This window comes from Periplaneta americana, chromosome 13, assembly GCF_040183065.1.
Source record: "Periplaneta americana isolate PAMFEO1 chromosome 13, P.americana_PAMFEO1_priV1, whole genome shotgun sequence".
Lineage (NCBI taxonomy): Eukaryota > Metazoa > Arthropoda > Insecta > Blattodea > Blattidae > Periplaneta > Periplaneta americana.
The window spans coordinates 54588847-54603991 of record NC_091129.1 but is presented as its reverse complement, the minus strand read 5'-3'; the positions used below and the strand labels follow the sequence as shown (position 1 = coordinate 54603991).

The following is a 15145-nucleotide window of genomic DNA, read 5'->3' as shown; positions in this document are numbered from 1 at the left end:
AAGGGAGAGACGTGCGGCAAGTGACATTCCATTCCGTGGCTCATAGTATTTCACTTGCAGTCGGCATCATGGAGCAGTGGATGCATGTTTGAGTATGATTGTTTTGTTAGAAATGGCGGGTCGGTGACCTCAATGCGGCGTGAGTTTTGCTACAGATTCAATATTAATCGCAGTGATTCTGTTCCCGTGCGTGACACAATCATATGTTGGGTTAAAAAATCTTAAAAATAAAAACGCAATACTTAAGAATAAATCGCCCGGCCCCCAACACAGAGTGCGTACTCCAGAAAATTTTCAGTCAGATAAGCGATACTGCGCAGCCCAGGCCGCTCTGCTCGAAGACATTCAGCTGATCTTGGAATCAGAAATCGTACGGTAAGACTGATTTTGCAAGGCGATTTACATTTACACCCATACAAGATGGGGCCACGGCGCATATCTCATAGCGTCAATGGCAGTTCTTTGCATCCTGTTTTCCAATCGTCTCATTTCGAGATTTGGTAATGTTTCATGGCTCCCTCGGTCCCCTGACCTGTCCACGTGATTTTTTTCTATGTGGGTACCTAAAGGCACGTGTTTACGAGGATAAACCCTGAATATTAGATGAATTAAAGGACACAGTACGTCAACACATCACCCAAATCAACAGAGATCTCCTGAAAAGAATAGAGGTGAATTTTCGTTAGCTCCTTAAACAATGCGTCAACACAGACGGACATCACATGTCAGATGTAATTTTCCGCTCATAATTGAAATGGTATGTTCTCACAAATGTTGTTCTACCAATAAAATGTGTTGAAAACAAAAACTACCTGTTTTATGATTATTTTAAAAACACTTGGTTCCTATGCCCCACCCTGTACAAAGGCTTATTGACAACTAGTGTAAACTGTACGACGACGTTGGAACTCTCTTATTGTTTTGAGAGTATCCCCACAGAGCAGTAGTAGGTCCACTCGCTGTTAAGGAGTTAACACGATCTCTTTTTCAACGCCCAATCAATAACTACAACTCAAAATAATGATGATCTCTCCTTCAGCTCTCAGTAATTAAAAAAAAATAAATAAATAAAAAATAAACGAACAAAACACAAACTGTCTGTAGAATTGAGCAGCAAATAGCTTTCTGTTACTAGTAGTAAGCTATTTGATAGCAGTCATGTCCAAATAGAATAATGCATTGTATTTGGCAAGTGGCTTTTGTGCCACATAATACTTGTTATTCCCGTTACTAGTATCCTTATCTATTTTCTTCGTGATATTATACAGAGTGGGCCATGGGAATCTGACAATTTTTAACATACAAAAAGTTGGTAACAATGACATTGGGTACGTGAGTTATGCGCACGCGCAATGTATGCCATTGTTGTAAAAATGGAATGCTGAACATCGTGCATTTATGGTGGAAACATTTTTTTTAAATGTTGACGCAGTTGTCATTACACATTTTGTCAACATTTTAATGTTCCACATCATGGTGCCGTTCCTAGCAGGAACACTATGAAGTTATGGATACAGCAGTGTGTGGCCAAGGATCGAACAGAGGGAGGACAATTCTGATTAGAGTTGTGCGTCAATACTTTTTTTATGTCTCACTTCACCATGTGCAACATTTCCATGTTATTAAAATGTACAGTACGTTGTGATTGTGATTTAATTGACGCACAACTTTAACCAGAATTATTGTCCTCCCTCTGTTCGATCCTTGGTCAGACATTGTTTATGTTTACTCTTACCGGAGACATTCAAACAGTCAGTAAAGTAGCCAGTTGTTATTGGGTAGAGCTAACACAACATTTCCAGTCCTAAACATAGTTGGTTCACATTAAAAAAAATCACTCTAGTATCTTGAAAAGCATTTTATGAATAAAAAATATATTACGTGTTTGAGATGTCCCCTTCGATGTAATTTAACTTGTAGTATTGTCGGTTTGTGTACATCTAAAATATTTCACACATTATCGGAGGTGAAAGAGTTAAATGGGCCACGCTTTATATTTTATATTCAATATACACTGTTAGTTTCGTACATGAAAATTATATATTTTCATTGTGAATTCGTAATGTATTGAAGTAATAGGAGGAGTTTAAGTCCTTGACCTGACCCGAGTTTAATATTGTCGAAATGTATAAGTAATGCAGTACTTACGGTACACGGGCTTTTGCTTTCCATTTGCTTGCTTGCCCTTCCTCCTGAGTTCTATCATGATGTCCAGGAAGTCTCTGCGCGTAATACCATTCTTCTCCCTGAGAAGAGACACATTTCTTCAGCTTGTAAATCAACCTTTTTTTTTCTTAAACATTTTACAATTAAAATTAATATGTACTGGAATTCGATCAAAAGTATCGTGAAAGTTTCGTGTAATACGGGAAATAGAAGGAAAATAAAGCATCAAAAAGAGGAGTCACAACAAACTTTCGTCCTAAATCTGAAATAAGCAGTGAGTAATTATGTGATTATACTAATGAGTGAATGAATAAACGAGAGAGTGATTTCACGTATTTATGAGAGTGAAGTTTTACTTTTTCATTACAGGAAGTATTATGATTGAAGCAAGTAAAGCAATAAGTTTGGAAGTAAATACCGAAAAGACAAAGTATATGATTATGACTCGTGACCGGAATATTGTACGAAATGGAAATATAAAAATTGGAGATTTATCCTTCGAAGAGGTGGAAAAATTCAAATATCTTGGAGCAACAGTAACAAATATAAATGACACTCGGGAGGAAATTAAACGCAGAATACATGTGGGAAATGCGTGATATTATTCGGTTGAGAAGCTTTTGTCATCTAGTCTGCTGTCAAAAAATCCGAAAGTTAGAATTTATAAAACAGTTATATTACCGATTGTTCTGTATGGTTGTAAAACTTGGACTCTTACATTGAGAGAGGAACAGAGATTAAGGGTCTTTGAGAATAAGGTTCTTAGGAAAATATTTGGGGCTAAGAGGGATGAAGTTACAGGAGAATGGAGAAAGTTACACAACGCAGAACATCACGCATTGTATTCTTCACCTGACATAATTAGGCGTTTGAGATGGGCAGGGCATGTAGCACGTATTGGTGAATCCAGAAATGCATATAGAATGTTAGTTGGGAGGCCGGAGGGAAAAAGACCTTTGGGGAGGCCGAGACGTAGATGGGAGGATAATATAAAAATGGATTTGAGGGAGATGGGATATGATGATAGGGAGCGGATTAATCTGGCACAGGATAGGGACCGTTGGCGGGCTTATGTGAGGGCGGCAATGAACCTTCGGGTTCCTTAAAAGCCATTTGTAAGTAAGTAAGGAAGGAAGTATTATGATACTGCAACAAATCTTTTCGAGATTTTCACGGAAATACACGTTTTCAGTATCTATGTTACAGAACAATGGTTTTGCACATACCTTTATGCAGCGCTTTCTCTAGAAGTAATAGGCGGAATTTATTTATATTCCTCATCTATAGAGTTGTTACTGGTTTGGTTTCCCGTGCACTGACGTGAGAGTTCTCGGCGAGGCTTCGACAGCCAGAATTATTAGGTACCGTAACAGCTCAATTAAACTGCAACACACTTACCTTATAAAGATACAGAAAATGTCGACTCTCTTGTCTTACATAAGTCGAATATCGTGTAAATATGTATTTTCTTTCCGGTGCTCATACCTACTGAAATTCTTGTAATTTCTAACGCAGTGTTAATTTTCACTTTCTGAAACGTAGTACACTCTGGAACGTGCCTCACCTTGTTTGAGAGCGTGCACTGGGGTATAGTGTTATTGTTTAAGTTGTAATAAAAGTGTTGCGTTTCTTGCAGATGATACAGACATGTCAGTCTACTGAGCTAATTTTTTAACGATTTTTTCAGAGTAGCGCTACTGTAATCTAATCTGGTCTCTGTCAAAAGTGTTCTGCTTCTCGGGCGTTTTCAGTTTAACACCAACTTATTTTTCTCAAATTTATTCGCTATCGTATCCACTGTCTGCCTCGTTGACGTCCGAGTATTCGGAAATTTCGTAATGAACTCCGTACAGGCCTGTGAGCCTATTCATACGTGTATCTCTTGCATACAAACACTAGTCATCTAGTGTCAAATAGCGAGCCATTCTATGCGGTACCTCACACGAAACTGCACTCACAAAAATCGCACAATTGCACAACAAACACAAGCATGCCCATAGTGAAGGATAAACGGGGAGCAACGTGGGCGGTAGACGGGAAACTGGCGTCGTCGGTCGGTCCACATGACGTAGGTCGATAAACCAAACCAGTAGCAACTCTATATAGGTCAATTTATGCAGTAGTGACATACGAGTACATAAAGTGGAATAATTTTTAGTAATAAATGAATTGTCTTTATTTGAAATGAAAAATACGGAATAACTGTTTAGTCCAAACAATTTTCCCCTTAAATTTTACTTCTTGCGTAGGATGAAGTGAAAAATGAAATTCTATAGTCGGCATGTTTCCAAAAGTTTCATATCATAGGAATTATTATTTACATAATATGTTAAACATCTGAAAGTCGTTGACATGAAATTGGTCTTAAAATTTCTACCAGAATTGCTTTGCAGAATATTAACGTAACCCTACTGGATTCGGAATAGAGCGGAAACATTACTTTGTTTCACTAAAAATTAATTTATAGCTACAGAATTACATGTTGACGTGAGTTCTTTAGATACAAATTTTTAGGATCTTAGGGCATCAATTTTCAAAACTAACCTAACCCTCATCGTTAGTCCTGCGATGGCTCGTAGTCAGACCTCCAGCATGTCACACAGGTGGCCCGGGTTCGAGTTCCTGTCAGATCTGGAATTTTAATTGAAAAATTCTCCAGTGTTTGGGGAAAGTCAGTTTCCACAAACATTTTTTAATAATTTATTGACAATTTACGGAACATCTGCTCGCTTGGGAAAAGAGACATAAGTATTTCTCCCATTACAATAATTCACACAGAAGAAAATCAAATCGGCATAAACCAGTGTGAAGACAGTTTTTTTTCCTTCCCCTGTAAAATTAATATTTTTGCTTATGCCACTTTTCCCGAGCACTACAGAATTCATAGTGACACTTGTGGCGTACAAGGTCTCAATCGAGTTTTTTCTCGGGTTTCTCCTATTTTTCTAATATTAGGCATCTACATAATTCCGTCACTATTTCTTCATTTCGTCATTATTCCATAGCATTCCCCTATCGCCGAACGGCGAAGGAGGCTGGCCGAGGGTCGAGGGGGTTGCTGCTCGAAACCTGGTACGCAGCGAGCTTAGCGTAGGCCTAGTCAGCCGGTGTGGGTTTGGGAATCCGTCTAGCTTGAGAGTTAGCGCAGTAGATCGAAACAGTAGCAGTGATGGGAGGATCATCATGCTAACCAAATGATACCTCCATTCTGACTGGATGATCGTCCACCTCTGCTTAGATTATGACCTTGAGGCCAGCAGTCGGCTAGTCGATCTGAGTTCTTAGAGGGCTGTAGCACCATGGATGATGATGATGATGATTATTATTATTATTATTATTATTATTATTATTATTATTACTTACTTACTTACTTACTTACTTACTTACTTACTTACTTACTTACTTACTTACTTACTTACTGGCATTTAAAGAACCCGGAGGTTCATTGCCGCCCTCACATAAGTCCGCCATTGGCCCCTATCCTGAGCAAAATTAATCCATTCTCTATCATCATATCCCACCTCCCTCAAATCCATTTTAATATTATCTTCCCATCTACGTCTGGGCTCCCTAAAGGTCTTTTTCCCTCCGGCCTCCCAACTAACACTCTATATGTATTTCTGGATTCGCCCATACGTGCTACATGCCCTGCCCATCTCAAACGTCTGGATTTTATGTTCCTAATTATGTCAGGTGAAGAATACAATGCGTGCAGTTCTGTATTGTGTAACTTTCTCCATTCTCCTGTAACTTCATCCCTCTTAGCCCCAAATATTTTCCTAAGAATCTTATTCTCAAACACCCGTAGTCTCTGTTCCTCTCTCAAAGTGAGAGTCCAAGTTTCACAACCATACAGAAGAACCGGTAATATAACTGTTTTATAAATTCTAACTTTCAGATTTTTCGACAGCAGACTGGATGATAAAAGTTTCTGAACCGAATAATAACAGGCATTTCCCATATTTATTCCGTGTTTAATTTCCTCCCGAGTATCATTTATATTTGTTACTGTTGCTCCCAGATATTTGAACTTCTCCACCTCTTCAAAAGATAAATTTCCAATTTTTATATTTCCATTTCGTACAATATTCTGGTCACGAGACATAATCATATACTTTGTCTTTTCGGGATTTACTTCTAAATCTATCTCTTTACTTGCTTCCAGTAAAATTCCCGTGTTTTCCCTAATCGTTTGTGGATTTTCTCCTAACATATTCACGTATAATATAATATAATATAATATAATATAATATAATATAATATAATATAATATAATATAATATAATATAATATAATATAATATAATATAATAATAATAATATTATTATTATTATTATTATTATTATTATTATTATTATTATTATTATTATTATTATAACAGCGTTGCTGAGAACGACGTTAAATTTTTAAAGGGCGCTGTGTTTGTTCGAGGTAAATAATAAGCTTATGTTTTCAGGAGGGAGAAGTGTTAAGAATTCAATATATACTGGGAACTGAAGAACGACGTAACGTGCTTTAAGTTGTTATTTTAGATAACATCTCATTTGATAAATGTATATATCGAACCCACGACAGGGCCTTGTAAGCGAAATTAAAACTGCACGCCTAGGCAGTTGCGTGCGTCATGCCGGTATGTTACATTGGTACATGATTCTTAAACAGTAGAACGACATCCTATATTTTCTCTCTAATTTGTGTATCTTTGAGAATAATATTTTGTTAGTTATTCTTTGTGTGAAGAACTATTGCAAGGTATATTAATATTCAGTTGTATGATTACCTTTCTTCAAATTACCGTCTACACTATCATGCAAATTTGTACAAACAGGGCTGTGTCCATGCATTTATTTTTTGCAGAAACCTCTTTAGTTTATATAACTTGAAAGTAATCTCTTAAATATTATTAGCCAATAAAAAGCGAGAGGTAGATTTAGAGCCATCTAGAGACTGGTGCTCACCCACAAGGAATATATTTCCCACCAGGCTTTTCCGCAATACAGTTATTCACTTGCGCATATTGCATATGCAAACTAGTTCATGCAAATTGCATGAGCGTGTAAACGGTGCCTTACGTATTGCAGTCACCTGTAGTCCACAGTACTCCAAACGGTCTCGCGTGTGAACTTGTTCACACTGTCGTGGATGATGCTGAGCCTGAACGAAGTGAGAAGCCCGGGCACGAAAAAGGACAGCATCAAAGCAAAGGACTTCACGGTCGACATCTCGAAAACTTTGCGCAATTGCGTCCGAAACTCGGAGTTGGGGTTCTTCAGCGAGTTGCTGTCGATGCCGAAGGCGCAGGATGCTATCACGTCTGTTGTATAGCGTGCCATTGCATCCTTCACTTCCACTCTGTCACCTGCAAGCACGGCATATTGAGTGAGAATTAAGATATGAATAAAGGAATAAAGGAGGAAATTAAGAAAATGGAACCATGTGTGAAAAAGGAGTTCAAAATTAGCATGAAGGAAAAATAAGGAAGGAAAGAAAAATGCAAGTAGGAAACGAAGAAAGAGTAATATATGAAGAAAGTACACAAGCGGAGAAAATATAAAAAATCAAAGGAGACAATATGGAAAAAAGAAACTATTGTAAGAAGGTAGTATTAAAAGGGGAAAAATAAAATATAAAGAATCAATTGAAAAGTGATTACGGATGTATAAAATCACTTGAATTGGATGAAACTTTTTTATTATTGGTATTTGAGTTCAGAGGTGCGTAGTACAACCTGTCTCTTATTTATTTATGGGTTTTAAGAAATCCGTAGGTTCAGTGCCGCCCTCACATAAGCCTGCTTCGGTTCTATCCTGAGCAAGATTAATCCAGTCTCTACCATCATATCCCACCTCCCTCAAATTCATTTTAATATTATCCTCCTATCTACGTCTCGGTCTCTCCAAAGGTCTTATTCTCTCCAGCCTCTCAACTAACACTCTATATGCATTTCTGGATTCGCCCATGCGTGCTGCATGCCCTGCCCATCTCAAAATTCTGGATGTAATGTTCCTAATTATGTCAGATGAAGAATAAAATGCATGCAGTTCTGTTTTATGTAACTTCTCCATTCTCCTGTAAATTCATCCCTCTTAGCCCCAAATATTTTCCTAAGCAAGTTATTCTCAAACACCCTTGACTTCTGTTCCTCTCTCAAAGTGAGAGTCCGAGTTTCACAACCATACAGAAAAACCGGTAACATTATTTCTTTGCTGTGGTCGTGCCAGAGAATCAGTCCCATTCCGAGGCTTATTTTGAGGTTTCGTAACAAGCAGTTTTTTTTTTTTTTTCGGTGAGGGTTGTTCGCCTTCGCCCAACCCCCAGGCTGGAAAACTACCTCTTATCGGCTGTCTGCGACTGCTTATTCAACATATTCGCAGCTACCCTCCACATCTGAGGCCGTCTCCTCTATCCGCAACCTGAGGACGCGCCATGTCGTGGTGATAGGGACCCACAATACATGGGTATAGCTTGTCTCACACGTTATAAATGTAGCCAAACCTATTTTTAATAAAATGTTTATTAAAATAATTAAGAGATTCTTTGTAACACATTGATTTATGATTTTGCACATTTTCAGTTTGTTGTAGATGCATTATTATTTATAGTCATTATGTCTTGTAAAATTGGTTGTCATTCATTTTTCGTTATCTGTTTCCCCCTCTCCTCTTTTTGGCACATTTTGATTTCAGAGGTTCACCTTTTCCATTCATTATTACTTTGTCGTTCTCGTTTGCGATAAGCACGTATGTTTTCTGTGTAAGACCTTTTCATTTTCAGAATAAAACAATACTGGGTTTATAAAATTAAGTACGTAACCTCTCTTGTACAAGTGGAATCATCTAGCTTGCACTTGCACAGCCGACCACTAATAGTAGTGTATGACGTCATCATTTCATTTTATACACGTTCCATTTAGAAATTGCCATCCGTCTGCTGATTCAGCAACGAAAGCGATGGTGCTGTAATCAACTTTAGTAAATTCAACTTGTATAAAGTGTTGTGTTACATATTTCCGAATTTGTAGCTCGAGTATAGATCTTTCAGGTCAAAACCATTCGTAAAGCGGTGTTACACTTGTATTATGTTATCAAAAGACACAGAAAACTTAGACTTTTGCTGGAAAAGAGGAAAATAGTGAGAGACACAAATTAGTAATATGCGTTACAAGAGCGGTATGTTGATGTTTTCATGTTCGAGGAAAAGATTGAAAAAGCGAAACGTAGTTGAGCTTTTTGAATTTCGGAGAACATGAAAACAAACATACCGCTCGTGTATCGTACATTATTTGTGCGAAGATCGTTTATTACATACCTGAAAGAGGAATTTCTAATTAGTTGCAATGAAATCTCCATCTTGGTTTCTGTTCAATGACGGCAACTTTGGAAAACAAATATATCCATCTTCAACATTGTTCCTATAAAATGTTTTCTGTGTTTATTATACTCCAGCAGACCGTGATATACGTCTGTCTTTTTTTCCCCCAGTCTATAAATGCGAACTTAAAACAAACGGTAAGGATATGTAATAATTTATTTTTCATTTTAATACTTTAAGAAAATTATTTATATAACATAGGCTATTGCAGTAATAACATCGGCGTCTGGAATCTTGTTGATTTTTTCACGGCTTCCTTAATGTTACTGGCATCACGAATGCAATAACTTTAGTGGAGTAGTAGAGTTTACTTAATTTTTGCAAATATCTAAAAACAAACAGTGCAATTTAGGTGAAATTGCAGCGGTAAGTTTCCAATTTATAATTATTACTATGTTAAACGTCTCTAAAAATAATATGTTAAAAGCCTAAAGGAGTAAAATGAATATGTCTCTTAAGCGGTAAGAAGAGGGAAATTGTTATGTGTGTTACGTTGGGAATACTGAATGTGGTATTTCACACTTACCGCATATTGGTTTTGTGCGGAAAGCAAGCAAATACGCACGATCTCGCACAAAATATTTTACGCAATCAGGAAACATGAAAAAAGCAATTAAAACATATTCGTAGAAGTACAGATGAGATAAAAAGACGAACTAAATCAAAGAAGAATAATTAAAAAAAAATTAAGATAACCGAGAGCACTGATTGGGCATTAGAAATGGATTCGAAGTGTCACGAATTGAATTACTGTAAGTGACATTATTTAGCCATTGTTGCGGCGAATTTTACATTTCTTCAGTTGTTTCTGTTCTTAATTTCCTTTTAGTTATATTGCGATATAAGCGTGGTAAGTGCATTATAACAGAATCGAGGAAAAGTTAGAGAAGACGAGTTGAAATCGAGTATTTTCTCTTTCCGAGATTCTGTTATGCACATGTATTGCATACATTTTTTTGGCCGATCTTAATAAAAGAATTAATTACTATTAATCATTTTTAATTTAAATAAATAGTTTGTTTTTGGACGCTAACATTTTCATGTGTGATCGCTGTTTGTTATTTATCGAAGGTGTCATTCATTTGTTATTATTTGTATTTGTCGATAGTGTTATTCATTCGTTTTTATTCGGCGGCGATTGTGAAAATGTAATAAACTAAATTATAGAATGTTTAGTTTTGTCTTCAAAGAAGTAGGTGACACATTAATTATACATCAATTTAAATAAATAGCATATAGAAAACGTTTGTAGGTGGCGCATTAATTATACATCAGTGTAGGCTAAATAAATTGCATACCGATATAGGTTAATGCTTGAATACCTATGTATTTTACTCCCTGGATGTTTTCGCGTTCAGCCACGACCCCACGAGTGCCGCTCACAGCAATAACCGGAAGTAGTCAGAAATGGTTTTCACGCTTACGTCTTATCTACATTAATTCCTGTTTTCTTACTAATCTCCACCCCAATAAATTCATTTAGAAAATGTACAGGTATAATAGGACATTTAGTTATTTTCTCATACCACATAGTGGTGCGCTACACTGATAGTTCGTTACTTTTAAGTAAATAAATATGTTGATTTGAATTATTTACTTACGGCACGTGTGTTGTAAGTTTAACTTGCAAGGTCTACCAACGACATCGGTAAGGTTGTTAAAATAACGATCAGCCAAAAAATATTTGTTGGACTTTAATTAAGTACTGAACAGGGTAGGTAAGTTAAGAATTCCATAATTATCGTGTGCTCCATTTATAATCGTAGGCCTGTAATATAGCTCATTTCCGAAAATATGATTTCAGATATTTCGATTATCCGTCATTCACGGGTACTATTAAATAAGATATTTAAACTGCTAACTTTCATTGGCCGGCAAGGCCTTGGCTTCCCGCAATATGAAATTCATGGGTAAGCACTTGAAAATAGCTGTAGAAATTATGATTAGTGAAACAGCAAAATTAAACAAATATTCGAGGCTGTAACGTTTTATATTGAACTAGGTACGTTCATTCAAACGAGGAACAAAACGAGAACCCTTGTGATGTTTGAATAAGACAATATCATGAAGATTGTTTCGAAAAGAGTGCAGTTGTTTGATTAAAACTCAACAGATTCTTACACTCCATTGGTGCAATCTGTTCCATTAATGCCGTCACGATTTGATATTTATCATCCTCCTCCCACTGGTTGTGCCAACAATATATATTACACTATACACACAGAAAGCCATTGCTACGAGCAGTGGCGTGCCGCTCTACCTCTGCAATGATGGCATAATCGCAAACGAATTCTAATTACGTAGCTCCTGTTCTAGCATGAATACCATTGAAAACCGGAATACACAAGACAGTCAGACGCACGTGCACGGTAAGGGTGGGGTGGAATACGGAGTTTCTTTGTCAGTATACGACAAAGGATTGAAACAACATTAATGAAATCCAGTGTATAAGAGCAAAATAGTCTTAAAAATATTTCACTTACCATTGACCGTTGCTTCATCCAAGCAGCAGACAAGTTCCTTCGCGCATGCGTCTACGAGGTGGAACATAGTCTTCATTTTTCCAGACGTGAAAGTTGGAGACAGATGTGTTCTCATGTGCTTCCACCTATCCCCGTTCACTACGAACAAGTTCCTGGCTCCTAGAGGATCAAGACCTTCGTCCATGGCTGCAACACGGTCGCTGAAATTGCTGGCATCCTTCACCAGGACGTTCTTGATGAGATCTAAGTCGCACACGACTACTGCAGGCTTATCGAACGAGAATATGCCCACGTAGGGCTCGCCCTTGTGATCGTCGTACACTTGTTTTAGGTACGTGCCAATGCTCACTTTTTGCAGCACCAAGTCCTTGAGACTTCCGAAGAAGGGCACCGGCTTCACATACGCCACTCTATGATTCTTCCAAAAATTAAACTTTCGTGTGACGTAGAAATATATTGCTGCAATCACTGTAACGAGTGCAGCGACCACGTAGAAGCCTTGGGAAGCAGAGGAAGATGTCATTGTGTTTGTAATTCTACGGATTTCTCGTGTTACGTTCGCGATAATGTACTTATATACCTCAGTCTTGACTTAAATCAATTTACAGGCTGCAATGTTCGTTCGCGTGTACCAGTATTTACTGTAGATAAGTTTTAAGGAAGGAAATGTGGAATGTGTGTTAAGTTTTTTTTATCGATATCGTTAAAAAGTTGAAGACAAAATTAAAAAAAATTAAAGTTTCCAATGAGGTTACTACTTTTAAATCTGTATTTTAAATTAATTGGAGCTATTGATACTGAGTGAAAATTAATAGAAATAAGGTCATAAGCGAATTACGCGAAAATTAAAATTAATTTACATATATTTTGCATTGTTAAAATATATTATTTAAAATTAAATTAATAAAAACGAGATTTCTGTGAGAATAATTGTATAATTTGTAATATAGTTTTAAAATTATCTTCACTGTAAATTTATAGATATATAATTTTGTAAACGAGCTTCAATACAATATTATACTTGAACTACAAATTAGTATTGCCAGAGAGTAATCTATTGATTTGATCTAGTTCAGTGCGGCTCAGGCTTCTCAGAAGAAAATGGGAACTGAAACGTTTATTGCTAATATTGATATATATACTCTAGCGGAGAGAATTAAATTGTATATTTTTTCTAACTGACGTCAGTCCGTTATCTCGTTTGCTATGATGCATAATGATTGCAGAAAGATCACTATTCTTTAAAGTAATTTATGCATGTTAAGATATGACATTCATCCAGACGTTCATGCTGTCATGATTTTTCTATTTTTCTGTGGCCTGATAACGTTAATGGAGAAAAATACGTATTTCCCATAACTTACGTAACAATACTTGGAATGTTCTTATCGATTTCCAATGTAGCCTACTGTATATTCTTGTTCTTTTAAGAGCATTGACATGACAGATTCTTTGGTAGACATATTTCCAAGACGAATACTACTGTAGGCTACATATTATTCCTAGCAATAATACAATAGGCTACCTTATTTTCTCGATTACCTCGCTCCCTCGAGTAAGCCGCCCACCCCACACCCAAAAAAATACAAAAACAAAACTTTCAACAATGTATTCTCGACAAATCAAAAGTGATTAAACACAAATACAGTTTAGTTAACAATAAATAAATAAATTTTATCTTTAAACATATCCTATGCGCATACACTGCATGCATGTCGATTGCCTTCCTTAATCGACTGTTTAACGATATCCTACAACATTAATAGGAGGCATCACTATTTCCGTGTTCCTCCGCATATTTGATAATTTCAAATTTTTTCGCTGCAAGTGAAGGGCCACAATCTCATATCTTCAATGGTACTCATTTTCAGAACTGGAAATATAATACATCTTGATTACACAACTTTTTACACTGTATCACTTCGGAATATGTATAATAAGACTTTCTTGTGTTAAATTTTAACGTACCTGGTTTACATGTTCGACCTATTTATGGATCATCTTCAGAACTGGTCGTTGTTGGTCTTGGCGCCTCTTGTTGTTTCCTGTGAGGGTGCGTTCGTAGTGTAGAGTCAAAGAGTGTGTATGTGTTTTGAAATTGAGTTGTGTGTTGAGAATATGGTTGGGGTGTGTTTTCGTGTGTCTGTATATTTCATATTATTCTAGTGTGTTGAGTTTCTGGCTGTTTGGTTGTAAGTGCAGTATTTCCATGTCTGTGTTGATATCTCTGTAGGTGTGGTTGGAATTTGTGATGTGTTCTGCATCTGTGGAGGTGTTTTGTAATTTTGTTATGGCTGTGATGTGTTCTTTGTAACGTGTTTGAAAATATGATCTGCCTGTCTGTCCTATGTAGAAGTTGTTGCAGGTGTTACATTTGAGTTTGTATGCGCCTGTGTGGTTGTATTTGTTTGTTTGTGTTGTTTTGTGTTGAAATGTTTTTGTAGAGTGTTATTTGTTCTGTATGCGATGTTGTAATTTAATTTCTTGAATGAGGTTGCAATTTTGTGTGTGTTTTTGTTTTCGTATGTTAGTGTGATGTATTTTTTGTGTTCTTGTGTTTGTGTTGTATTCTTCTGTTTTTTGTAGTTTTGTTTTGTCTTACATATTATGTTGTCTATTATGTTCGAGTTATATCCGTTTTCTTGTGCTATGTATTTGATTGTGTTTAGTTCTTCGTTGTAATCCTGTTAGTTCATTAGTATGTTGAGTAGTCTGTGTACCATTGTTCGGAATGCAGCTTGTTTGTGTTGTATGGGGTGGTTGGATGTGTTGTGTATGTGTGTTGTTGTTGTTGTTGTTGTGGGTTTTCTGTATACTTTGAATGTGTGTTTGTTGTCTACTTTTGTTATTGTGATGTCTAGAAAATTTATGGATTTGTTGTTTTCAATTTCTAATGTGTCGTGTAGCTTTGGGTGTATTTTGTTTATGTGTTGATGTAGGTTTTGGGTCTGTTGTTTGTTTCCTTTGTATAGTATTAGTATGTCATCTACGTATCTGTGCCAATATATGATGTTGTCTGCGTGTTTGTTGTTGTCTTTGTTTAGTATGTATGTTTGTTCTATGTGGTGTAAGAATATTTCTGCTAGTATGCTTGAAATGGGTGATCCCATGGGTAGGCCTTCGGT

The 15145-nt window shown here is 36.6% G+C and overlaps 1 protein-coding gene across 1 annotated transcript in view; it reads right to left on the bottom strand.

Moving 5' to 3' along the window:
* Positions 1–13131, bottom strand: part of LOC138711930 (cytochrome P450 6j1-like) — a 44674-nt gene extending 31543 nt beyond the window's left edge. The window contains exons 1-3 of the mRNA XM_069843231.1: positions 12021–13131; positions 7252–7525; positions 2149–2246 (exon numbers count right to left, since the gene is read on the bottom strand). Of these exons, the coding sequence (XP_069699332.1) occupies positions 2149–2246; positions 7252–7525; positions 12021–12543 (895 nt within the window). The 5' untranslated portion in view covers positions 12544–13131. The remainder of the gene's footprint in view (positions 1–2148; positions 2247–7251; positions 7526–12020) is intronic.
* Between the last annotated feature and the right edge of the window lie 2014 nt (positions 13132–15145).